This window comes from Littorina saxatilis, linkage group LG9, assembly GCF_037325665.1.
Source record: "Littorina saxatilis isolate snail1 linkage group LG9, US_GU_Lsax_2.0, whole genome shotgun sequence".
Taxonomy (NCBI): Eukaryota; Metazoa; Mollusca; class Gastropoda; order Littorinimorpha; family Littorinidae; genus Littorina; species Littorina saxatilis.
This window is the reverse complement of record NC_090253.1, coordinates 35,116,191-35,142,481: the sequence shown is the minus strand read 5'-3', so window position 1 is coordinate 35,142,481 and position 26,291 is coordinate 35,116,191. Positions and strand designations below refer to the sequence as shown.

Here is a 26,291-nt window from a genome sequence, read left to right as displayed (position 1 = left end):
CGTCCCCCTGCTGTAGTCCTGTAGCCCACCGCTCACCCACCCCGATAGGGGAGGAGGGCGATTGTCAGGCCAGGACAATAGAGGCACAGACTGTGAAGACAGTCCAACAGCGCCCACCCGATCCAGCCCAGAGGGAGGGAAAGGGTGGAACGCTGCTCCAGCCCCCACCCGATCCTGCCCGGTGGGCGGGAAAGGGTGGGTCGCTGATACGGCCCCCACCCGAACGCGCCCGGAGGGCGGGAAAGGGTGGGAAGCTGACACAGCCCCCTGCCCCCATTGAGGCAGAGTGGGAACAAGCCCAGGCCGTGACTTACCGTGCCCCCCCACTCCCCCTTCCTCACGGTAAGGGGGCTGCATGCCCGACTCAGCTGTGCTAAAAGCAAGGTGAGCGGACAAAAGCAGGCGGGGAGCAGGCCCCCTCTCCCTACGGAGAGAGTGCTCGTGAACAACCCAGTCTACCAGAGGCAGAAAGGGCTGAACCGAACTGGCCATTTGCACCAGACCACGGTGCGAAGCAGGAACGCCCCCCCCCCTATCCCCCCCCTTTGGCGGGGGGCTGCGTAACACACTGAGAAGTACCGGAGGTAATCAGAGTGGTAAGGCAGGAAGGGAGCAGCCCCCCCCTCCTGAAAGGAGAGTGTGATCGTGAACAGCCCAGAGCCACCAGAGGCAAAAACGGGCTGAACCGAACAGGCCATTTGCACCAGACCACGGTGCGAAGCTGAAGAACGAGAGGGCGGGAACCGCCGATCGTGCCTGAAACAGCTGAGAAATAAAAACACATATCATCGTTAAGTCCCCCGTAAACGGAGGACACTGACTGATTCTCCTTAAGAGGAGATGGGGGCTAGGGAGAAAAAACCAAAACCTTATCCACCCGAATAGCTACCACAAAAGAAGTGCTACTCGAAGGGTCGAAGACCCACACAGAGGTTTCTAAGAAAAGGCTAGCAGCCGATTCACTCCCTGCCCCGCACTAAATTACTGCTTGCTATCGGCCATCTTTAAAAAGCTAAAAGGCCGAACACCGTAGTCCACTTAGAAAAGTAAATTTCTAAAGAGACTGTAAACAAGCAGCTAACACCAACAATTCAATTCAACAAAAAGGACAGGTCTCACCAAAAGGCGAACAGGTAAAGGCTCGTACGCGCCCGAATCATCAAAAAGACGAGGGCTAGGGAAAGCCAAGTGAGCAGTCAAATTCCGCACGTCTTACGTGTGTCGTCGAAAGTCGAGAATGATTATTCCGGATGCTGGCGCTCACGTGGTGCGCAGGGTGTAATGGGTAACCGAGCAAGGTCAGTACATAGCAACGGCTATGGCGTCTTTTTTAGCTTGGTTACCACCCTTCTAAGGGCAGGTAATTTGAGTGGTTTTTCGACATCTAGCATGTGAGACTGAAGTCAATGCATTTATGAGAATTGGAGTAAAAATATGTAATTTAATTCATTTTTAAGCCTCCAAGCTGAAGTGCAATACCAAAGTCAGGCCTTTGACGAACATTAATTGACACAAATTTCAATAAAATCAGTTGGAAAATGAGAGCGTGACAGTGCTGCCTCAACTTTCACAAAAAGCCGGATATGACGTCATCAAAGACATTTATGAAAAAAATGAAAAAGACGTCTGAGGATATGATACCCAGGAACTCTCATGTAAAATTTCATGAAGATTGGTTTAGTAGTTTTCTCTGAATCGCTCTACACACACCAGGGTTTCATTTACTAGTGCGCCTTGCGCCATTGGCGCATAACATCTCAAAATGTCCCATTAGAATTCCTTCAGTACGTCAAAGGGCGCACTGAGATTACGTTCCACTGCGCAACCCCATGCACACTTTTCAAATCAAACACTTTAAATTGTGCATGGAGCTGAGAGTTACTTTTCATTTTGTATTTCTTGTGCTAAAACTTGATAATTATGCATTTAAAATTCATTTGTGGATGTCACACTTTTAGACGCCTTTCCTGACTTTGGCTAATATTAAGAAGCAAACACTGTAGGCAGCTGTGCTGCATGCGGCACAGCTATGCTGCGGCTTACTGCATATATTAAGAACAGCCTTTATAGATAGATCTATAGATTTGATTTTGGTAACTGTACACATTTCTTTTCTTTCTTTATTTGGTGTTTAACGTCGTTTTCAACCACGAAGGTTATATCGCGACGGGGAAAGGGGGAAGATGGGATAGAGCCACTTGTCAATTGTTTCTTGTTCCCAAAAGCACTAATCAAAAATTTGCTCCAGGGGCTTGCAACGTAGTGCAATGTATTACCTTACTGGGAGAATGCAAGTTTCCAGTACAAAGGACTTAACATTTCTTACATACTGCTTGACTAAAATCTTTACAACAAGAAGGGCAAAGCCCATACGACTCACATGCTTGACCTTGACCTTTACATGACCTTGACCTTCAGGGTCAAGGTCAAATAACTAAACCTAGTAATGACATACACTAAGAACTGCTTTACACATTTTTCCTACCAAAATACATGTGACCTTGACCCAAGGTCAAGGTCATCCAAGGTCATGCAACACAAAGCTGTTAATTCAAGACATAGGAAGTACAATGGTGCTTATTGGCTCTTTCTACCATGAGATATGGTCACTTTTAGTGGTTCACTACCTTATTTTGGTCACATTTCATAAGGGTCAAAGTGACCTTGACCTTGATCATATGTGACCAAATGTGTCTCATGATGAAAGCATAACATGTGCCCCACATAATTTTTAAGTTTGAAACAGTTATCTTCCATAGTTCAGGGTCAAGGTCACTTCAAAATATGTATACAATCCAACTTTGAAGAGCTCCTGTGACCTTGACCTTGAAGCAAGGTAAACCAAACTGGTATCAAAAGATGGGGCTTACTTTGCCCTATACATCATATATAGGTGAGGTATTGAATCTCAAAAACTTCAGAGAAAATGGGAAAAATGTAAAAAATAGCTGTTTTTTAGGCAACATTTATGGCCCCTGCGACCTTGACCTTGAAGCAAGGTCAAGATGCTATGTATGTTTTTTGGGGCCTTGTCATCATACACCATCTTGCCAAATTTGGTACTGATAGACTGAATAGTGTCCAAGAAATATCCAACGTTAAAGTTTTCCGGACGGACGTCCGGACGTCCGGATGGACGGACGGACGGACGGACGACTCGGGTGAGTACATAGACTCACTTTTGCTTCGCATGTGAGTCAAAAATTGACTATATTCTATACAAGCAACACTTAACAAGGGTAAAAAGAGAAACAGAATCCGTTAGTCGCCTCTTACGACATGCTGGGGAGCATCGGGTAAATTCTTCCCCTTAACCCGCGGGGGGTGGTAACTGTACACAGAACTTGCTCTGACAGGGAAACCTTATAAAATATGAAGGTGGGGAACAAAGTTATATAGCATGCACACCAGGGAGAGCAACCACATTCATGACACAATGCAAGGTAGTCAGGTATGGCTAGGCACAGCAGGTTGAAAGGAAGAGCAAAGGGGACAACGGAGCAAGCATGCAGAGACACGCTTGATGTAAATGAACTTACAAAGGTCTCTCTTCACTCTCTCCCTTTCAGCCTGGGTAGGTGTGTGTCTGGCAGTCGATGAGGCCACTTGATGGGCGTCCAGGGAACGGCCACACTTGCTGCAGTCATACAACACCTGCTCCCCTGTCTCCAGAATCAGACACTCCTTGACGCCCGGGGATACCACTCGACACACCTTGTAGTTGTTGTAGTTGATGGGGTACTCTGGTTTTGGTGAGACACCAGATACTGACTCTTGCAGCTCTCTCTGGTGTGGCATCTGCCTGTAGCTACCACATACAGCGTATGGAACCTGTTCACCTGCAACAGTACCCATGACGGCCGCCTTACCTGCTGACTGGGGTGGTAGGTTGGCATTGTTCCTGGTTGAGTCCAGCAGCCTCGGCGATGCATGCTGTTCGTGGTCTCCATCTGACGGCTCAGGGTCTGCATCTGTAGCTGCCTTGCCATTAGTTTCCTGAGCCCTTCTATCAGCAGTCTGTTCAGATACCACAGCCTGCATGTAACTTTGCTTTCTGTCCTTTTCATCTTCACTGCTTGAGAGAGAAATATCGTCTTGAGCTGTACTGGCTCTGGCACGGAAATCATGGTCCCAGTCCTCGCTGTTCAAATCCACCTTCTCAAGTTCAGGAAATTGTGAGGTGTTCCTCAACTCTGGATCCTCTGTGTCGGTGTCATTCTCACCTGTCTCGGCCTCAGTCCTGAGCACCTTGTCCAGCACATCATGGACCAGGCCCTGTGCCACCAGGCTGGCCTCCTGACTGTCAAAGCCAGAACTCACCGCCCCAGTGTTGTCACTGTCATCCTGCTGCCTCCCTGTCCCTGCATCCTCCCCACTGCCAACACTGGAGTTCCATGCATCAGAAGGCACACTTCCACTTCCGTCCTGGTTATCATCAGCATTGTCATTTGAAGCATTTACCACTTCTTCAGTTTCTACCACATCATCTGTATTTGGCACAGCATCAGTAGGCACAGTCCCTGCAGGAGACAAAGCTTCAGGTGTATTACCATCATGGTCACTGCTAGTGCTTTTCTGCATGTCACTGTCACCAGCATCTCTGGATGACTGAGTTACCTGCGCAGGTGTGATCTCATCCCCTCCATCACCAACTTCTATACCCTCATCACCTGCATCTTTGCCAGGCAACTGTCGTTCAGGCATCTGCTGGCTCTTGGCAGCAGCCATGGCCTGAGCACCATCTCCACCATCTCCTACCTCCTCTTCCAGTTGCCGGTCCACAGGAGGGGTGCGCTCCTCTCCATCACTATCCCCTACTTCTCTTTCAGCCACTAAATCCGTGGCTGCCTGGTCATTCTTGACGCTTTCATCTGCTGCACTGCCATCTCCTTCACCTCCTCTTGCCGCAAAAAAGGCATTTACCACAGAGTCTATAGTATTAGTAGCAGCTACTTGATCCTCTTCTCTAAGATTTTCTTCTGCATGTACATTTGTTGAATCTTCCTCTCTCTTATCTGCTGCTGGCTGGCTGCTTTGATTATCTCCATCCTCCATTCTGAAACACATACACATATAATTTATGCAATCATATAACCATATAATACTGTAACAACACATTTGAACACAATCTCTAGTTTTTAGAAGGATGATGATTTTGTTTATAAATATGTTGTCAAAAGTTCGGCTCCACAGGCGGCTACTTCTAGACGATACAGCTTAAAGGATGAATGCGTGATGTGCCAGGGTGAATGGTGTGAGATTTTACCTGGCAAAGTCTTTTAGAAGAACTAATTACAGAGGCATTAAAGGGACGTGTTCAATCTGTATTCAAAAAGTTTTGGTATAAATATATATCTGATGGAACAATTTTCCTGAATATCCATATAAACTTGGCAAAAAAATTATTGCAACAAATTTCCCACGCTAAGAAAAGCATTAAATCGCAATTCATTTTAGTTGAACTTTATATGCTGGAAAAGGTAATTATGTCAACTGTTCATATCATTTGTCCGATTGATGGTACTTTCTATAGGCATCCCGTGACAGCCTGTCAAACAAGGTCACCCCTAAAATCGACCTGACAAAAACCATAGCCCCATATATTTTAAAATCTGCAAAAAATCTGAATATGCACAAACCAAACACGTCTGACTACCATTGGAAAGGCCATTCAATTTCCTGTTCAGAGCATTTTGTTTAATGCACCTTACTTCTCGAGTTCTTATGTAGCCTTTTGTCAAAGGCAGTAGGTGTCAACCGTTTCAGAGGCCAAAAAAGGCATGTTTTGGGTGCGGCCATTTTTGAGGGGGTCCTCCACTGAAAGAGTCATATATGCTCAAGTTCTCAATGAATTGCTTCGGAAATTTCAGAAGTTATGACCAATAGGCTGACCAAAATCTGTGTTGCTTTTGCAAATGTGTTTACTAAGCATGTCGTAATACGTAACTTTTCCGAAAGAACTGAACAAATATTCATGTTAATTCAGGGTTTTAGGCAAAAAAATCTTTGCGTGCTAAGCAAAAAATGGTTGAGGCAATAGGTGCCAAAGTTTCAGGCAGATCCAAGTGCTGGTTTACATTTGCTGGAGAAGGCAACGCACAAGAAAAATTATTGATCACTGTCCTTGATACTGTGTACAGTAGCTATAGAGATTTACTGTCCTTGGCCTGTGCTCACTTGGCTGAGGTTATTTTTACCCGGAGCACTGTGCTCGGTGGGATGCGCTTTTGTGACCCGCAGAGAAGAAAGCACAAGCCAAGGACAGTAAATCTCAACGGCTAGTGTACACAGTACCAAGGACGGTGATCGATAATTTTTCTTGCGTGTTCCCATCTCCAGCAAATGTAAACCAGCACTTGGATCTGCCTGAAACTTTGGCACCTATTGCCTCAACCATCCTTCCACATGCTGCAAAGTAAGGTTTGACATTGTAATTTGTACTGGCATGTAGTTGATGTACATCAAGGCTACAGTATTGTACTCAGACTCAAGGATCAGGTTCACTCATTCTTCTTCTTCTTCGTTCATGGGCTGAAACTCCCACGTTCACTCATTTTTTTGCACAAGTGGATTTTTACATTTATGGCAGTGCATATGCCGATTTTGGGGAAGCATGCTGGGTATTTTTGTGTTTCTATAACCCATTGAACTCTAACATGGTTTACAGGATCTTTTCCGTGCACACTTGGTCTTGTGCTTGCATGTAAACACGAAGGGGGATAAGGCACTAGCAGGTCTGCACATAAGTTGACCTGGGAGATCGTAAAAATCTCCACCCTTAACCTCTAGGCCGCCGGGATTTGATCTCACGACCTTACGATTAGGAGGCCAATGTCTTATCCATTACGCCCGTCATTTCACTCATTCAGAATAAGGCATCAGGTCCAAAACAAATTAGTAACTTAGTATGTCAAGACAGATTCCGAAGAACAGCACTGCAATAGTGTTCTGCTTGCAGTTACCTGTAGCATCTGCTAAACTGACTTCCGAGTCTACAAGTAGCCATCCTTTCCTTCCATTGCTTACAGTCAGAAAACATGGAATAAGGTCTTATACAATAACTGTCTTCAAATAAGTACAGATATGATCTGCAAGGAGGAAATATCAAAACAACCCACACCGCAAACTGCCACTAATGCTCATGACAAACTTTTGGTACACACTTCACTCTAACCAGCTGCATTGCGCGTTGCGAACAGAGAGAGAGAAAAAGGAAGGGAGGGAGATAGTTAGCTCCCCCTTTTCTCAGGACGGCCTGTGTCTGGTCTCAGCGAATGTTTATAGTATCAACTGACCAAACGGCTGATAGCACGAGTTCAAGTTTAGATCTCTCCAGGAGAAAAATTCCTTGCAATGTTCGTCTTTAACAAGTTTCCTACAACTCACCTTTGACTATACATGTACTTCACTAGCTCCACCACCTCTAGTCTAAGCAGCTAAATGTATCCTTAGCGGAATATGACTTTATTCAGTTATTCTGCAGAAACACAGAAATGCTCCAGAAAAAAACAGTTTTTCTCCAGCATTTCTGAATGTCATCATCCGCCGAAGCATCGTTTTTCTGCAGAAAAACATTTTATTGCAGTATAACTGAAATCAAGAATGCTGCAGTAAAACGGTGATGTTGTTTTACTGGAGAAAAATTGTTTACACTTTTCCAGCAGCATTTTGTACTTGTTCATTATAATATTGGAGACGTGAGATTCCTCTCTGTTGAGAGATGGACTCGTCCAAAATTACTTAGAAAACACTGAGCGCTATGACGGTAATCTATCACGAGAAGAAAAATACACACTCAAGTGAAGGTAATGAAGGTGTCAGATGTGTTGTTGTGTAAATGCATGGGTGCAACCTGGAAAATTCCAAAAACCGGCAAAAGTTGGGGTCCAGCTTTTTTAGTATTTAAAATGCCAAAAAAAACCTCTCCTGGAACAAAAACATCGGCAGCCGATGAAACCAAAAACCGGCTGCCGGCGTGTAGCCGGCAGAGTTGCACCCATGTAAATGCAGATGCGCTATTACAACTGATCAGCAGACGGTGTAACGACCGGTCACTCAGCTCTGCTTCGCCTAAGCCCAGATTTCTTTTTTCGCTGACCGCTTCAGTGGGCCGAAACGCGTCAGTGTGTACCCGCTGATAAGCATGCAGTGCCATGTTGCGTATGGCCGTGTCTTCGGCTCACCTGTTGAGTGTCGTACTGGCCTGAGATGGGGTTGGGATATCAAAGAATTGATAGTGTGCACGCGCCCTTCACACACACACCATCGCGCACACATATATATATACTGACACACACAAATGCACACATACATAGAGATTACACAATGTTCTATTTTTAACTCGCATTGGGAATCCCGAGAGACTTTCTTTGTTTAGTGGGGCACTTACGGGGTTGAGGCTTGCCGAGTCGCGAGGGATTCCCAACGCGAGTTACAATAGAACATTGTGTAATATTTTTAGTGCACTCTTCTCGCGGTTAGGAGTCTCTGTGGTGTTATTTTCCTCAATGCCAAGTCTATGTACATCCCATGCAGGTGTTGTTCGGTAAGTAACGACACATTTGAAAGTAGTCCGTCCGTTTCACTGCATATTTCTCAGCTTAAATTGTATGATGTGCATAAACCACAATTAATTTGACTCCCTAACAATCTGGAGAAACAAAACATCAGTCAAACATGACGTATATATTGGCAGAAAAAAGTAATTTGTTTTCGAACATTTGACGTCACCAATTCCAAGGTTGCTCTCTTCAGTGAAACAAAAATGTTTGCGTGGCGCGAAGTTTCAGTTTGATTCGCTTACGTTCACATCTCGTGAAAGAATACCGTGAACCTGGTGTAAAGTAAAAAGAAACAATCTTGCAGCATGTACGGATAACGATACATAAATTTGGAATTCTCTTCATTGTGCAAAATCTTGTGTTGTTCGATGCAGACGACAGCATTTTACGGCTTTCATTGTTTCAATGTTTCTTTTTTGTGTGTATTTCAGTTGCAAACAGACATAATGTAAGAAATATCTGTGTGTCCGAGACAATGACAACGAATACAGATTGTGTGGGAACGTTCTCATGTGGTCGAGCTAGAGGTTTTGGTTAGAACCGGTGAAAAATCTCCTTTTGTTTGGGGCCCATTTTTGTTTTTTCGTTGGTCATTGAATATTCCTGCGCAGCTAAAAATAAAACATAAAGTGAATTTTGCCGACTTTTGACAACTGGCATGCTCAGATATTTACACAATGTTTTAGCTCTCCAAGGCGCATGCTCAGATATTTACACAATGGTTTCCTGGGGTTTTCCAAAGCTTTATACCACCTTTTACCATATATATATATATATGTTATGGAAATTAAAAAAGACGCGTTTGATCATATAAGGTACATAAATTGCAGTCAAAGAATGTACTAAACACACTTACACAATGTCTCACACAGTGACAAACACATTAAAACACACACACACACACATACAGTCAGAGGAGAAATAACTGTCTCAAATAAATTTAACTTTCACTTTGTGTTGTGTCATTTGCAACGGTAGCATCACCCAGAAGACATTCCGAATGAATGGATGGGAGTGAATGACCACTGACAGTGACACGCCTTCTGACTGATTCACTGTGGAGTGAGTGGAGCAAGCTATTATATCCCGGGGGGGTACAAACGCTACTTTACAAGAACGTTGGTTTTTCTCCAGAAAAACTGTCACAGATTATTCCAAAGAAAAAGTTTATCGCAATAATGCTGCAGAAAAAACATATAAACACTATGCTGCAGAAAAACTATTTTGCTGCAGAAAAAACGATGCTTCAGCGGAAGATGACATTATTCAGAAACGCTGGAGAAAAACCGTTTTTTCTCCAGCATTTCTGTTTTATTGCAGAATAACTAAATTAAGTAGAAGTGCAATGCCAAGGCACTGCATACCCCCCGCGAAGGACAAATCAGCTTTCTCTCTAGCTCTCTCTCTCACACACACACGTACACACCCAAGTCACACACACACACCCTTGCAAACACACACACACTCATTCACATACACTCACCCACTCACACGTAATCACGAACACACACTCACTCACACACAATAACAGTAACACTAACACATGTGCACAAAAAGCACACACACACACACCGCGAGAGAGAAAGGTCGCAGAGAGGGGATGACGTCATATATGGTCAAGGCTCAGGAGGTGGCTCGAGTGCAGAAATCACCAGCTGGAATTTTTGACTGCGATTCTAAGGTTGAAGATAAAAAATTAATGAAATCAAACTGTTGTCACTTGTTCTTATATAATCAAAGCTTCGTGTGATGATAAAAAATAAGTTAAACTTGCTTTCTGTCATTAAAAAACAATTTTTTTTAATGAAAAATCGACGATCGTGGTGGAAGAAAAACGTGACAGACATACCTGTGTGTCACTTCAGACGGCATTTTTCACCATAACAAGATCGAATCAAGAGTCAATTTATTGATTTCCGCGGAATTCTTACAACGTTATCAATTCCTATTGACGTTAAGTGCGTGTCAAATATTTGTTCGTTTCTTGTTTATATAGAGCGTCATCAATCGTGCTCAAACGCAACGCGTGGTGTCATGTTTGGGTGATAGCGATCGATGTTAACTTGAAAGAAATATCCGCATCCAACACACGTGATTAACCTCTAATCTGAAAGATTTTATGTTTTAGTTCTTGGATTAATCAGCAAGCGAACATTTTAAACTCTGATGCAGCAAGAAATTTACATTGATTTTGCGGAAGCGATATGGTGTCAACAAACCGTTGCGTTTGGACACGAAAAAGGAACAATGTATGTGTATTTTTCACTCCATTTTTTGGAGATTAATCCGGCATGGAAGTGAAAACCACTCCAATTTAGAATATTGCGCCATTTGAAGACAAAGCGCGCGATGGACAGGCCGAAAGGTAAGGTTTTTATTTTGGCGTCATTTGTTGAGTTTGTGCAAATCCAGCGAAATTATGGATAGAATATGAAGTAATGACCACATTAGGCTTTCGAGTGCTGAGTTCTGTTTCTCTGATAAAACTAGAGATCCTGTCTGAATAGTTGTGCTTTCATCAACACTTTCCTACGTTCCTACATTTGTCAATTTTTGCTTTGTCATGTGCATTCATGCCGATCATGTGGTGTCACTGTTGCGTTTTTGGTTTGATAGAGCTAAGTACGTTTTCAACCATCAATGATGCATCCCTTCATGAAATCACTTCGTGAAGTACCCCTAAAAGTCATTTACTGCGATTTACAAGATACGTGGTTGATATTATGGGATGCAGGAGATCAAACGCAACTTTACACCAAGTCCGAGGTCGTCAGCGTTATGTTTAAACTCGTTCAACTAAATGTCTTCTAACATACACTAATTTTTGTGGCAGATTGAATACTATGCATTAACATCATCATTGGGTCTGAACTTGTAGACCCTTATTGTGTCTGATCGCCGAGTGCTAGTTTTATGTCGAAACATAACTTGACGCTATGCACGGTCGATCTCTGCTGCCACGGCTGGTGTAATGTTAGGTTTGGGCACTCGGTTTTTTACTTATTTTATTTTTGGTAAAGAAAAACAGATGTAGAATTTAATATTGATATTATCTGTTTCAAATAACTTTCCCCCCCATAGAAACCACGTTTTTGTTGTAGTTAGTGTGATCCATGTCCAAACACAACATAACACATCGGTGTCAGCTTGAACTGTCACAGTGTTGTAGTGTAATATTGAGTTTAATTTTTATAGTTTCTTAGTCTATTTTCATCTAGCTTTCCTTTTTATCTACCATTTTGTACAGGTAAATGTAGACTATACATTTTTTCCTTTTAATTGGTTTGAACATGGTCTTAAGTTATGTTTGGGCATTTTTTCATGGTACAAAAACTTTTTCTAAGGTTGCCCCTCACCTATTCAGTGAACTTAGCTCTGTAGCAGCCTTTTATGAGCACACAATGGCATCTGAATTGGATGGCTTACTTACACCCATAGTTCCAGAGGATGTAATTTTATCTTTTGTCACGGTGTCATGTTATGTTTCATGGCGTCATGTTATGCTCAAACAGCAAATTTTCTGTGCAAACATAAAAGATTAAGTTTACACATCAGATTATTTGGTGGCTAATAATTACCTACCATCGCTGCATGTAGATAGCTGTCCTCCTGTTCTTTTATTATGTTTGGTTTTGCCACTTTAGCCTGATTAAGACTGTGTCACGGCGTCATGTTATGTTTCATGGCGTCAAGTTATGTTTAAGTGTTTTAATTTCAGAATAACTTTTTCTAAGGTTGTGACTTGGCTATGCAGTTAACTGTGCAATGTAGCTACCAACGCTATGCACACAATGGCTTCTGAATTTGATATTTTATTTGCATCTATAGCTCCAGATGATGTAAGTTTATCTTTTGTCACGGCGTCATGTTATGTTCAAGCATGGCTACTTTTTTTTTTTTCCCTCTCATTTAAAGACAAGGTAACACATCCACTTTTTTTTTTTGGCAAAGGAAATAATGTATGTAACAATGTTTTATTATTATTTAATGCCAAAATGATTGATTTGGGCGTGTTCTTGGTTTAATTTTTGGCATTTTCGGGTATTACGCAGCATCCAGTGAAGGATGGCTCTATTATTGATTTAATTTGATGACTATAATTAGTATTTTCATTATGATATTTTGGAGACACACAAACATTATCTATGTTTTCTGTTTTGGACTTAGTATTGATAGTATTTTGTCTTTGAACTCCATGCTGCATTTTGACTTAGTGTTTTGGTGTCATGTTATGTTTAAGCAATTTCAAGCTCAGGTATTTGACCCAATTAGAGATTATTACCTGCTTATAATAATAATAATTATAATTCTCTTTATTTATATAGCGCCTTATCCGAAGTTCAAAGCGCTTTTATGCCGTGTGAGATGGAATTTTTTACACAATATATCACGCATTCACATCGACCAGCAAACCTCAAGCCTGTTAGGCGAATGTTCACCTTTCGCGGCCTTTATTCCAAGTCACACGGGTATTTGATGGACATTTTTATCTATGCCTATACAATTTTGCCAGGAAAGACCCCTTTTGTCAATCGTGGGATCTTTAACGTGCACACCCCAATATAGTGTACACGAAGGGACCTCGGTTTTTCGTCTCATCCGAAAGACTAGCACTTGAACCCACCATCTAGGTTAGGAAAGGGGGGAGAAAATAGCGGCCCGACCCAGGGTCGAACACGCAACCTCTCGATTCCGAGCGCAAGTGCGTTACCACTCGGCCACCCAGTCCATGTCTTGTTTGTATTGATGGATGTGTGGTCTAGCAATAAAGAAACACCACCAACATTTCTTTTTGTTTGTTCTTGGATCATTAAATTGCTTGAATCTGAAATTGTGATGGCGTCATGTTATGTTTGAACATTGATATTATTTTTGTAAATACATCTAAACGATGGCTCAAGTGTGAAAAACATTTTTCGTAGAAGTTTAGCATGACCATACCTAGTAAATTGTCAGGAAATTGTCAGCTTGTAATAACATTGAAATTTGTTCTTGCATGTCACACTCATTGGTGTCACCTCCTGAGCCTTGACCATATGCATTCACGTCAAAGCCTTTCGGCGTCATCTTCTTATGCGAGCTTAATCTATAGACTTGGAAACTATGGAATTTCTACCCGGCTAAAGCGGCCTTGGGTGGCGTTTGCTCAAAAAATGGAGGCGCCCATGTCACCCACCGTATTTTAGTTAGTATGTTCCCAATTTTTGATGAAGTTCCATCTCCAACTGTCCCAGCTGAAAAAGTACCACACGATGTACTATAGTATACTATAGTAAACTATAGTAAATGTACCCTGTACTATAGTAAACTATAGTAAATGTACCATGTACTCTAGTACATATTGTAGTACATGGTACTTTGTACTATAGTACTGTGTAGTAAATGTACCCTGTACTATAGTACTTTGTGGTACAGTAGAGTACTTTGTACTTTGTACTATGGTACTTTTTAGTGAATGTACCATGTACTACAGTAGTACTATAGTACCTAGTACTTTGTACTATGGTACTTTTTATTGAATGTACCATGTACTACAGTAGTACTATAGTACCTAGTACTTTGTACTATGGTACTTTTTTGTGAATGTACCCTGTACTACAGTAGTACTATAGTATGAAGTACTTTGTACTATGGTACACTGTGGTACTTTGTACTATGGTACTTTGTACTATAGTACTACAGTACATAGTACTGCGGTACAGTATAGTAGTAATAGTATACATGCATTTTGTGTTTTTATTTTTATTGTTTTATTAATATAACTTATCAGCTAAGCATAACAATTTTGTTGTTGAAATTAAGTTGATTAAAAAACATTGTTTTTAAAATTGTGTTTTATATCACCAGTTGTGCCTGTAAACGTGTTGGGTGTGTTTTTACAACTGAGGTAGTCGTACATATAAGATTTATTATGTTTTGTGCGTGCGTGTGTGTGAATTAAGCCGTTTGTTGGAGATGACATGAGATATTTTCAAACTTGTTAACTGTGCATTTGCAAAATACACGTAGGAATACTTTGTGCTCACACACACACACACACCACACACACACACACACACACACACACACACACACACACACACACACACACACACACACACACACACAGTCACACACACACGCTCGCACGTGCACACACACAAACACGTGGGTACGCACATATTCACTTAGGAGAAAGGACTTTTGTAACGTCAGATTTACATAAGTATAGTTAGTTTTTTTGTAAACAGTTAGCATCAAATGTGAAATTAATATTTCATTAACGTTACCTTGGAACGCTTCTCACAAAAAAAGTTTTCAAAAGAGAATTTAACAATTGCTTTAAAAGTTAAAGGATAAGGATAAGATAAGGATAAGATTTTATATAGTCCTGTGAGGTTGCCCTCATGGAAATTCGGGCTGCTTTCTCCATGGGGAAAGCGAGCTGCCATACAGTATACGGCGCTACCCACACATTTGTTTTCCTGCATGCATGTATTCATGTTTCCGAGCCCTGAGACTTTCGCTGTGAACTTGGGTTCTTTATCGTGTGCATGCGGCCACCGAGGAGAGTCTGCACGATGTTGACTCTGGGAAATAAATCCCTCGCCGAAAGTGGGGATCGAACCCACGCCGATTGCGACAACTGGTTTTGAAGACAGCGCCGCTACCGACTGAGCTATTTCCCGCCCGCCCGAAACGCTTAGTAAAATGGTCTGCAGTGAAATTTTGAAACAATACCTTTTTTATGTTAAATTTAACAGTTGCCAAAATAATTCTTCATGTAGGATCAAGTGCAAAGTTCTTGGTTTGACCTGAAGTTGACTGAAGTTTGCTGTGTGTTCAATATTGTTTCGTTTTAAATAATTTGAGAGAGAGAGAGAGAGAGAGAGAGAGAGAGAGACAGAGACAGAGACAGAGACAGAGAGACAGACAGAGACAGACAGAGACAGACAGAGACAGACAAAGACAAAGACAGAGAGAGACAGAGATAGGGTTGTGGCATACAAGCATTACAAACAAGTGCTTTTTCACCCATGCAGAGAGGCACCCCTATTCTAATCACATATACACGGACATTCACACACACACACACACACACACACACACACACACACACACATACACACACACACATACATACACTCACACACACACACACACACACACACACACACACACAATATGAGATTTAAAAAAAAAAGTTATGGAATATGTACACATCGAATGCTTAACAGAGAGAGAGAGAGAGAGAGAGAGAGAGAGAGAGAGAGAGAGAGAGAGAGAGAGAGAGAGAGAGAGAGAGCTCATAATTAAATTTATTACGTCAGGATAAAGGTTTTAGGCTTAGCCTAATCTTCCAACCTGTCCTTGCAGGCCTGGACTCTACCGGGGGGGGGGGGGGGGGTATGGGGGTTGCGCAACCCCACCCCCCTCCTAGCATAAACATGTACCTCACTTATTTAAAACATTTTTTATTATTGTTTATTTGATGCCGTTTCATGCAAGGAGCGACCATTTTTCTATCTCAGAATATGACCTACCCATCAGCTTCAGGGGGCTTTGCCCCCTGACCCCCACAAGGGGCTCTGCCCCTTGACCACGCCAGGGGGAACATCCCCCTAGACCACCACTGGCACCCCCCCCCCCCCCCTCTCCTCTTAGCCTAGTCCGGCCCTGCCTTGGAACATATACTTAGAATAATTGTAAATGTAAGCAAAAGACTGCACACACACACACGCGCACGCACGCACGCACACGCACATGCCGCACTCACGCCCACGCATGCACACACACACAAACCGCTGACATTCGCTTACACACACACACACACACACACACACACACACACACACACACACACACACACACATACACACACCCATATACCCCCACATCCCCTCCACACACACATATCCCCCATACACACACACACATACTGCGTAAACTCACACACCGTGACACACACCGTGACACACACACACACGCACACACACACACACACACACACACACACACACACACACACACACTTGTGTGCGTTGCATATCTATGCACATGCTAAAATGAACAGAGCAGTACCCGTAAAAGGAACAGTAACTCATAAAAGTAAATAACTAGTAAAAACATTTAAAAGTACTGAACTTGTCAAATCCAGGTGCACGGAGCCCCTGGGGATTTTAGTCATACCTCAGGCAGCTATATATCCGTTAGAAGAACTACCAAGTTTCATTGACTTGCACCCAAAGAGTCAAGAACTGCGATTTTTTTACGAATTAATTTCGTACTCGGACCCGGCTGGTCTTGACCTATTTCTGGATCTAAATTTAGATCAGGTAGATCACCACATCATGCACAAAAGGACACGTCACTAGCAAACTATGTCAGACATCATCATGAGTTTGTGTAAAACAAAATGGAGGCCGGAATCACTCAGTTGAATCGAACTCTGACCAAACACCACGTAATAACTAGGTTAATTTATGCACTCGCGTGAACAAGAAACTGTCGAGCTTCACAGATGTGGTCGTTGGGTAGTTTTGGGTTTGTTTTACTACCATAGGAGGATTTTTGAACTGTAAATGCACTCAGCTGCAACAAAAACGCAAAACGAAGGTTGAGTATATATACATAAAATATTGGACTAGCAAAGTCATCAAACACAAGACCAAACAAAAACAAAAACAAACCGAGCCGGCTACTTTCGATACGAATAAAGGGTTCGCACGAGAGTTATGTCCCTTAAAAATCGAAGAGGAGACCACTCCGAAGTAAATCAAGGGAGAGCACTAGTAACTGATTTTCAACGAGCGAACTCACAAGAAAGAGCACGGGAGATTGCCAAAAGCGGTCTACAACATCACGAAAGGAACCCACCAAGAGAGCAGAAGACGGATCTGGACTGAGAAGTAAGCCTTCAAGAGTTTTCCATGTTATCGTATCCAGATTCGCTCAGGAGTTATCGAGTGATTTGCAACTGTGACTGCCAAGTCATCGACTATCGAGTGAGGAGTACAGCTGCCACAACTCTTTTTCACTATCACTGTCACTAGTATCCGACTATTTTTGAGATTTGCAAAGTTTATACCATTGTGAGAATCTGAATCTGATACAATTACAGTGACCATTGGGCCGCCTGGTTGTTGTTTTTCTCTTTGAGTTTGAGTTTGAGTTTGATGTTTTTACTTTGAGTTTTAGATCTACTTAGTACTTGTTTGTTGATTCTATCTGGATCTGGCTGCCCCACATGGTGGTGTTCGTGGGGAGTACGTGACAGAAGCGGACTATTTCGTTAACTGTTTACAACTTATAAATTCCCATTTTGAAAACATGTATCTAGGCCTGCCTACATGACTTTTTCAGATTAAAAATCTGTCGGCAATGTGGAAAAGAGGTTGAACTGGTAACAGGAACAGTGAGCTGGTTGATCAACTTGATGGCATGGCTGTACCAAGTCATTCAATTGGAACGGAACCGACAAAAACACCAATGTTTCCATTCTTCTTTGTGCTGAAAGTTTACACTGACAGGGACAACAAGTAAGTGACATTTTAAACTCTTGTCTTAAATTACCTGTACAACTTGTATAACACACACACACACACACACACACACACACACACGCACACACGCACACACACACACACACACATACACACGCACACACACACACACACACACACACACACTGACACACACACATATTCAAACATCAAGTTTTTCTGTTCACTTTCAGTGATGGACGGCCTATCTGGTGGCCTGTCATTATTCCAGTGTCTTGGGGGCACAAGAGGCAAAACTGTTTGATGTTACTTTTTGTGTTTTTATTTCTGCATGCTTTATTTGGATTACTAGAAAACCTCTTTTTATTCCTTTGTGCAAATCTATTTGACCTTTATTCTTTTACTTTTAGTGAAAAACAAAACTGCCTGAGTTGGTGGGGGAGCTTCTGGACTCCATGTCAAAAAACAGTCGGCAGGGTGATGACAGATGGCTGTACCAATGAGTCATTCAGATAGAAAAGGAAGCAGACACCAAGGATTCCATTCTCTGTGCTGAAATTGTGAAAAGTTGTACTCTTTAACCAGTAAGTTAATTATTAACAACAAATTATAAAATTTAAAAACCCTGTTTTTTCTGACATTTCAAATTTAATGTAATTTGCAATACGGTACTAGCATAGCTGAATTTGGTATTTATGATCCACTGTTGTGTAATGTTTGCAACACACACACATACATTCAAATATGTCTGAATCAGTGATGGACATTTCTTGTTTGATTCACTGTCTTGGATCAAATTTTCAAACAAATTTTGCTTTTCTTGGGTGTGTGTTTGTTTTTGTTTAGCCCTTAATTGTGATGCACAGACACACACACACACACACACACACACACACACACACACACACACACACACACACACACAGACACACACACACACACACTTAAAGACACACTCCCTTTTAGGACCTTGCTTTTTGACTCACATGCGAAGCAAAAGTGAGTCTATGTACTCACCCGAGTCGTCCGTCCGTCCGTCCGTCCGTCCGTCCGGACGTCCGTCCGTCCGGCCGTCCGGAAAACTTTAACGTTGGATATTTCTTGGACACTATTCAGTCTATTTGTACCAAATTTGGCAAGATGGTGTATGATGACAAGGCCCCAAAAAACATACATAGCATCTTGACCTTGCTTCAAGGTCAAGGTCGCAGGGGCCATAAATGTTGTCTAAAAAACAGCTATTTTTCACATTTTTCACATTTTCTCTGAAGTTTTTGAGATTGAATACCTCACCTATATATGATATATAGGGCAAAGTAAGCCCCATCTTTTGATACCAGTTTGGTTTACCTTGCTTCAAGGTCAAGGTCACAGGAGCTCTTCAAAGTTGGATTGTATACATATTTTGAAGTGACCTTGACCCTGAACTATGGAAGATAACTGTTTCAAACTTAAAAATTATGTGGGGCACATGTTATGCTTTCATCATGAGACAAATTTGGTCACATATGATCAAGGTCAAGGTCTCTTTGACCCTTATGAAATGTGACCAAAATAAGGTAGTGAACCACTAAAAGTGACCATATCTCATGGTAGAAAGAGCCAATAAGCACCATTGTACTTCCTATGTCTTGAATTAACAGCTTTGTGTTGCATGACCTTGGATGACCTTGACCTTGGGTCAAGGTCACATGTATTTTGGTAGGAAAAATGTGTAAAGCAGTTCTTAGTGTATGATGTCATTGCTAGGTTTAGGCCAAGCATGTGAGTCGTATGGGCTTTGCCCTTCTTGTTTCATATTTTCTGTGAATAACCTTTGTGAATCATCAATCAACGGCCTTTTTAAGACACCCAGGGCCTATTTTTCTCAGATATTTTGAGGTCTAACAAGGGGAGTTCCACTGTATGAGCAAGCCTTAGTTCTATGTTTAAGTATAACAATGGGTGAAGTGCATCTGACTTTATATTTGTCATATCATTTTAAAAGCCCCTAACAAGTTTTGTTGATCATCATTATAAAAATACAGTCATGAAATTTCTGGCTGGATACTCAGTCCTCTCTTGTGTTACAGATGCTGTGAAGCGACAGGAGGTGCTCCTTCGGCAGATAAGGACAACAACAAAGAGTTTTGTATCACTTTATGGAACTTGTTATATATCTTTCAGGGTCCTAAATGGAGGGTTTCACTGGAGCAGTGACTGTTGGACAACAAGTGCAGGGTGTGTTTGGACCTCCTGGATCAACATGTGTGCAGAACTGCTGAGGGCTTGAACTTCATGGGTGTGTGTAGGAAATTTCATATTAGATTTTGATATTAACATATTCCTGTGGTGCTATATAATTTAAATTATATGAGTAAATGAATATGTCTGTATGAATGTACGTATTTGCTGTGTCATTGTGGCATAGATATATAGACCTATAGCAATAACAAGACATACATGCTGTGAATATATGCTTTTATGCTCTTCTTGTACAAATCTGAATTAACTGAAATTTTTCTTAATGGCCAAGCACAGCCAGCTCTTTTCGACCTTTACATAAGGCCACAGTCAGAGATTGTAGAGTACACACAGACCATTCATACTTCTTTGCGCTAAGGTAGGACTGCAGGTTATGTTTTTATTACGGCTTTGTCAACATACTGTCATTTCTGTCCGGCTGACAGTGCTGCAAACATTCATTGAATTGAAAAATGTGTTCGTTATTGTTTGTGAACATCTTTTTTTAAAAGACCTGGAAAAAAGCCCCAGAACAGATTATATAATACATGATAATATGTAATTGAAGTTAAATTTTCTTTTCAAATCAGTGTCTTTTTACAAACTAGCCTTTGTTATTTTTATGAGTTTAAGTCAGATATCAACACATTCTGAATGCATAGTTCAGTCTTGAGTGGGAGAATGTTTGAGGCATAAATTGCTTTTGACAACAACAAAAGTTCCCGGTTAAATAGAGAAGCTCCCCCAAAATCATTTTATTACACATGCCTAAAGCCAGCATAGTGCAAGCAGATTTATTTGTGTATGTGCTTGTATGTATAAAGACAGATAATTTGTACAAGTGTTGGCTCTTCATTTTTAATTATTTTTTTCAGGATCCTTGGGGGGTTCCACTGTATCTGTGACTTTAGGACAACATATCAAGTTCTGGTGGTTTTTTGACCTAATGGATCAACATATGTGCAGACCTGCTGAGTGCTTGAGGTAAATTGGTGCATTTAGATATATTGTTTTTCCTACCTGAGAGATACCACCCATGTGTCATGATGTGATAAATGAACCATCTCTTCACAGGCGTGTCTATCATGTAAATGAGGTTGGTTCAAACAACATGTCTGACAGGGATTTCATTTTCCACTGCTTATGCAAAATCTCCGAGACAAACTTCATTCTCAAAACATTCGCGGGAAAATGGCAAGCCCAAAAGTGTTCCGAGAATGACTTTGCATCTGTGACTTTGTAATCATGAGCAGTGGAATATATAAGGTCCCTGCCAGACTAGCTTGCCATGACCTCAATGATATTCCCACATGTGGGTGTATGGTTTAGTTACCACATGGGTTATCTCTCCGGTACGTAGGAATTGAAAACAGAATACTTCATGGCTTGCTGTGTGGCACCAGATTTACACTTAATGCTTTTCAAATATTGAAATATTCACGACGGGCGCAGTGGCGTGGTGGTAAGACGTGGGCCTCATAATCGGGAGGTCGTGAGTTAGAATCCCGGTCGCTGCCGCCTGGTGGGTTAAGAGTGGAGATTTTTCCGATCTCCCAGGTCAACTTATGTGCAGGCCTGCTAGTGACTTAACCCCCTTCATGTGTACACGCAAGCACAAGACCAAGTGCGCACGGAAAAGATTCTGTAAACCATGTGGGAGTTCGGTGGGTTATAGAAACACAAAAATACCCAGCATGCCTCCCCCGAAATTGGCGTATGCTGCCTGAAGGGCGGCCATACACGTAAAAATCCACATGACTGAACGTGGGAGTCTTAAGCCCATGAACGAAGAAACAAGAAGAAAAAATATTCACTTTTACTTGTGTAAACCCAGTAACACACAGTAGGCTATGTAGTGTTCTCTATTTGTATCATTGAAACGCTTCTGTCCCGTCAATCACACTTTAAATTGCCATATATTTTGGATGACATATGCCACCCCTTTGGTATTCCACTGATAATAGTTTAATGTTTTAGCTAAATAGTTTCAGCTAATCGCTATGGAGTATGCAAACACTGGAATTATATGCGATGAAACACTCAAGCTGCTTTCTCTTGCTTATAGCTGAGAGCAGCACTGTAGCTCAGTGACTGTCGGGTGGAGGATCCAATTCTGCCTGTTTCCAACATAATGGATCAACATGAGTGCAGACCTGCTGAGCGCCTTATCTTCTTGGGTGTGTATAGATGTATATACATTAAAGGCACAGTAAGCCTCCCGTAAACCATCACAGAGCTCCCCGAGCGTCTACATACAGTACAAGCATACTTCCATTTAAACGCTCACCGAACGGGAACATCCTGGCTGCTTTCTGTCGAGCGTGAAAAATGTTCAAAGAATTTATTTTCGTGGACTTGGTCCTCTACAACAATGGCACCTCGTTTTGGTGCTGGACGGCTGTTATGAATATTCAATACCGGAAATCACGCCCGGACAGTAAGCCTCCCGTAAACCATCACAGATACTGTCAGGCTTTTACACACAGTACAAACACCCTTCCATTTGAACGCTCACCAAACGGGAATATCCTAGGTGCCCTACGTAAAGAGCGAGCAATTTTTAAAGAATTAATTTTGCCGATTGAACTCAGGTCAAAAATGAGTTACTTCCCTTCGGGTCTCATTCTATCGATGTAAACTTGCCATAGCCGTGGATGGATGATTATCAGAATGTTTTTGGACCGTGGTGCGTTTTTGCGCTAGACCTAACTTTTAAAATCTAAATAATAAATTGACAGCTTGTCACACAAACATTCTTTAATCATAAAAGAATTCTTTTTTCATCAAGACAAGATCAGTACAATTCGAAGTTGTGAAAGTTTGAAAAAAGAAAAGCCCGGAAGCAGGGTCACGCAAGGGTCGTAGCAGACGGCGGTTTATGCATATATCACCGTTCCTCTCAACAGTCAAAAACCATCGCTAGAGTTTTTGTGAACCACAGCCGTTTGTTTCGTGCATAAAAACGTGCTATTGTAGATAAGCTCACATGGAGTCGCATTCAAATGACTAACTGACGACTACATTGTGAAACAAGAGGCGAAGCCTTCAAGGCTCACGTAAGAAATCGACAAACAGTAACACAAACTTAATCACTCCGTCACAGACACACACACACACACACACACACACAGTAAGCATAGGTGACACTGTGCAAGAAAGCGAGACACTAGATCTAGATCTGTCTGTCTGCATGTAGCCTACTTACAGACACGGCTGTCAACTAGTCTCGGCCCGCTCAAAATAACAATGACCGAGACATTCCTTCGCGTGACGTCTAACCCTCTTACGCCATAATGTGACGTCTTCAAATGACGAAATGTTAAAGTTTCTACCACAGACATACACACGCACGCATGCACATACGCACGCACGCACGCACAAAGTTACGATCGCATAGGCTACACTTCGTGAGCCAAAAAGGGAAACTTGATCACACGGGTTCACGATTGCTCAGGGGTAAGATAAACCACTCACAAATAAATTATTTGAAAATTGTTCGCTCTTTATGGAGGGCACCTAGGATGTTCTCAATCGGTGAGTGTTTAAATGAAAGGGTGTTTGTACTGTAGTCTGTGTGTAAAAGCCTGACCGTATCTGTGATGGTTTACGGGAGGCTTACTGTGCCTTCAATTGTATTCATAAATTCACACACACACACACACACACACACACACACACACACACACACACACACACACACACACACACACATACTGACAAAGACATTCATGCCTGCACACACGCAAGCACAAACATACACGCACCAGCACGTTTCAAACCCCCACCACCACCACCGTCTCAGTCGGAGCCTTTAGTCATCATAATACACACACAGACGGACACAACTTTTAAAAGTTAGATATATATGCACTAAAAGCCACGGCACTTTAAGGTAGGTTTCATTATCATTCTCTTAAAGTTTGGCCCTCTTTGCTTCAGTCTGCATGCTTTCTCATAGTCATACTGCTGTGTCATTGCAGGTTTCATTCCATGCTCTGGTGTGGGTGTCATAAGCAAGAGAGCCTCCTGTTCACTTCCAGCAGATGACTGCATGGTGAAGGACCTTGATGCCACTTACAGACGTCAAAGCAGCTAGCTAGATGCCATTGGAGAACAACCAAAACTATTCAGCGGGTGCCATCGGCGAACATAAATACAAGTTACAGAACAGGAAAGCAGATATCACTGGCAAAGGGAACCGGACAGCAGCTACAATAAACAATCAGATGCCTCTAGCAAATAATCTGGACACCAATCACAAATCAAACAGATGTGGAGGACAGAGAACATTTCATGTGATTATTGCCACATATATAACCCTGTTTTGAAAAACAAGGGACATAACGCCACACTATATACTTTCTGGTTGCATGCTGAAAACTCTCCATTGGACATTTAGTGAGTTTTGACTCACCAGGTCAGGAGAATGTCACTGATGTGGAGCATAATTAGGCTGACTTACAATGGGTAGACAGAATTGAACATTGTTGTTTTCTTGGATGGTTTTCGGGATAGACTTTACAAAGTTAACATACTGCTATGGTTTAATCAATTTCAAACATGACCATATTTGGCATTTTTTCAAAACCACATTTTTGACAAATATCAAGGATGTGTTGCGAAAGCATGTGTTTTTATTTTTCTGAAATGTTTTGAAAGCTAGATTTTTGATACTTTACAGGCTATTGAAGTTGGATGACCTGTAGATGTGACCCATGTAAAATTGACCCTCATAAACTTTTAAGTTCACAGAAAATAATAATAATAACAGAGAAATGGTATTATTTTGAATGTGTTTGAAGCAAGATCGTTGTAACTCAATAACCCCCCGCGGGTTAGGGGGAAGAATCTACCCGATGCTCCCCAGCATGTCGTAAGAGGCGACTAACGGATTCTGTTTCTCCTTTTACCCTTGTTAAGTGTTTCTTGTATAGAATATAATCAATTTTTGTAAAGATTTTAGTCAAGCAGTATGTAAGAAATGTTAAGTCCTTTGTACTGGAAACTTGCATTCTCCCAGTAAGGTCATATATTGTACTACGTTGCAAGCCCCTGAAGCAAATTTTTGATTAGTGCTTTTGTGAACAAGGAACAATTGACAAGTGGCTCTATCCCATCTCCCCCCTTTCCCCATCGCGATATAACCTTGAATGGTTGAAAACGACGTTAAACAACAAATAAAGAAAGAAAGTAACTCAATAACTTTATCTGTGTAAGGTCACACACATACAGGGTTAGATGACATCAAGTCAGCTTGATAGTTTGCATTATTCAAGTTCAGATTGGGGTAGAGTTCTGGTCAATAATAGGGACAATCATTGTCTCCTTTGATTGTTCAGAGCTTTCATGTACTGATGTAGGCATGGTCACTTTCAAAGCTAATCATAGAAATTTAACTTGGTTGTAGGGGAGATAATTTTGAGAAAATATGTGTTGTGCTAAAGATTAATTCCCACAAAGAAGAGTGCTATAATAAATCTGTTTTGTGCATTTTATTGTTAGTTGTTCTGGTTAACAGGGTTATACAAAATTGCATTAAAACTGTTTCTGCATTGGGACATTTACCAAAAATCAACTGCTTGGTTACTCACTGTGCAAGATGGACACCTTATTTAAAATTATTATTTAATTGGGTCTTTTACATGTTAGTGGATATTTTAAAATGTTCTTACATAAGTTTGACTATTAATGCTCTGCCGAAAAATGAAAATAAAATTTAAAACATATGATGAACCTTTACTTTCCTACCAAATGTGACAGATTGACTGCAGCGAGTGGCCTGATCGTGCACACACACATTCAATTCACACAACACAATTGATTCAGCAAAAATTGGGGCCACATTTACATCCAGTGTAATTTTTAAGGCTATGGTACTTTTTTTAAGAAAGTACTGCAGTATACTATAGTAAACTACAGTAAAAGTACTATAGTACAAAATCTACAGCAACAAAAGTACCACACTGTACTATAGTAAACTATAGTAAAAGTACTATAGTACAAATGTACCGCGGCCAATGTACTA

At 41.6% G+C, this 26,291-nt stretch overlaps 1 protein-coding gene and 1 long non-coding RNA gene across 8 annotated transcripts in view; one reads left to right on the top strand and one right to left on the bottom strand.

Annotated features, from left to right (window-relative positions):
- LOC138977039 (uncharacterized) overlaps positions 1 to 26,291 on the bottom strand; it is a 98,164-nt gene that overhangs the window by 70,850 nt on the left and 1,023 nt on the right. For 3 of the 4 annotated variants that reach the window (XR_011459215.1, XR_011459216.1, XM_070349942.1), the window contains exon 2: positions 3,540 to 5,056. Coding sequence is in view for 1 of the 4 variants with exons in the window: in XM_070349942.1 (XP_070206043.1) it covers positions 3,540 to 5,055 (1,516 nt within the window). In the remaining 3 variants the exon portion in view is untranslated. The remainder of the gene's footprint in view (positions 1 to 3,539; positions 5,057 to 26,291) is intronic. The other variant, XR_011459217.1, reaches the window with a different exon arrangement.
- On the top strand, positions 16,549 to 25,992 carry LOC138975907 (uncharacterized). Of its 4 annotated transcripts, none has more exons than XR_011458806.1 (7): positions 16,549 to 17,449; positions 17,904 to 18,079; positions 18,454 to 18,627; positions 20,210 to 20,324; positions 21,142 to 21,250; positions 22,332 to 22,443; positions 24,247 to 25,992. It is a non-coding gene; the product is annotated as an uncharacterized lncRNA (long non-coding RNA). The 4 variants fall into 4 exon arrangements; XR_011458807.1 differs by having other exon boundaries at positions 17,431 to 17,545; XR_011458808.1 differs by lacking the exon at positions 16,549 to 17,449 and adding an exon at positions 17,502 to 17,552.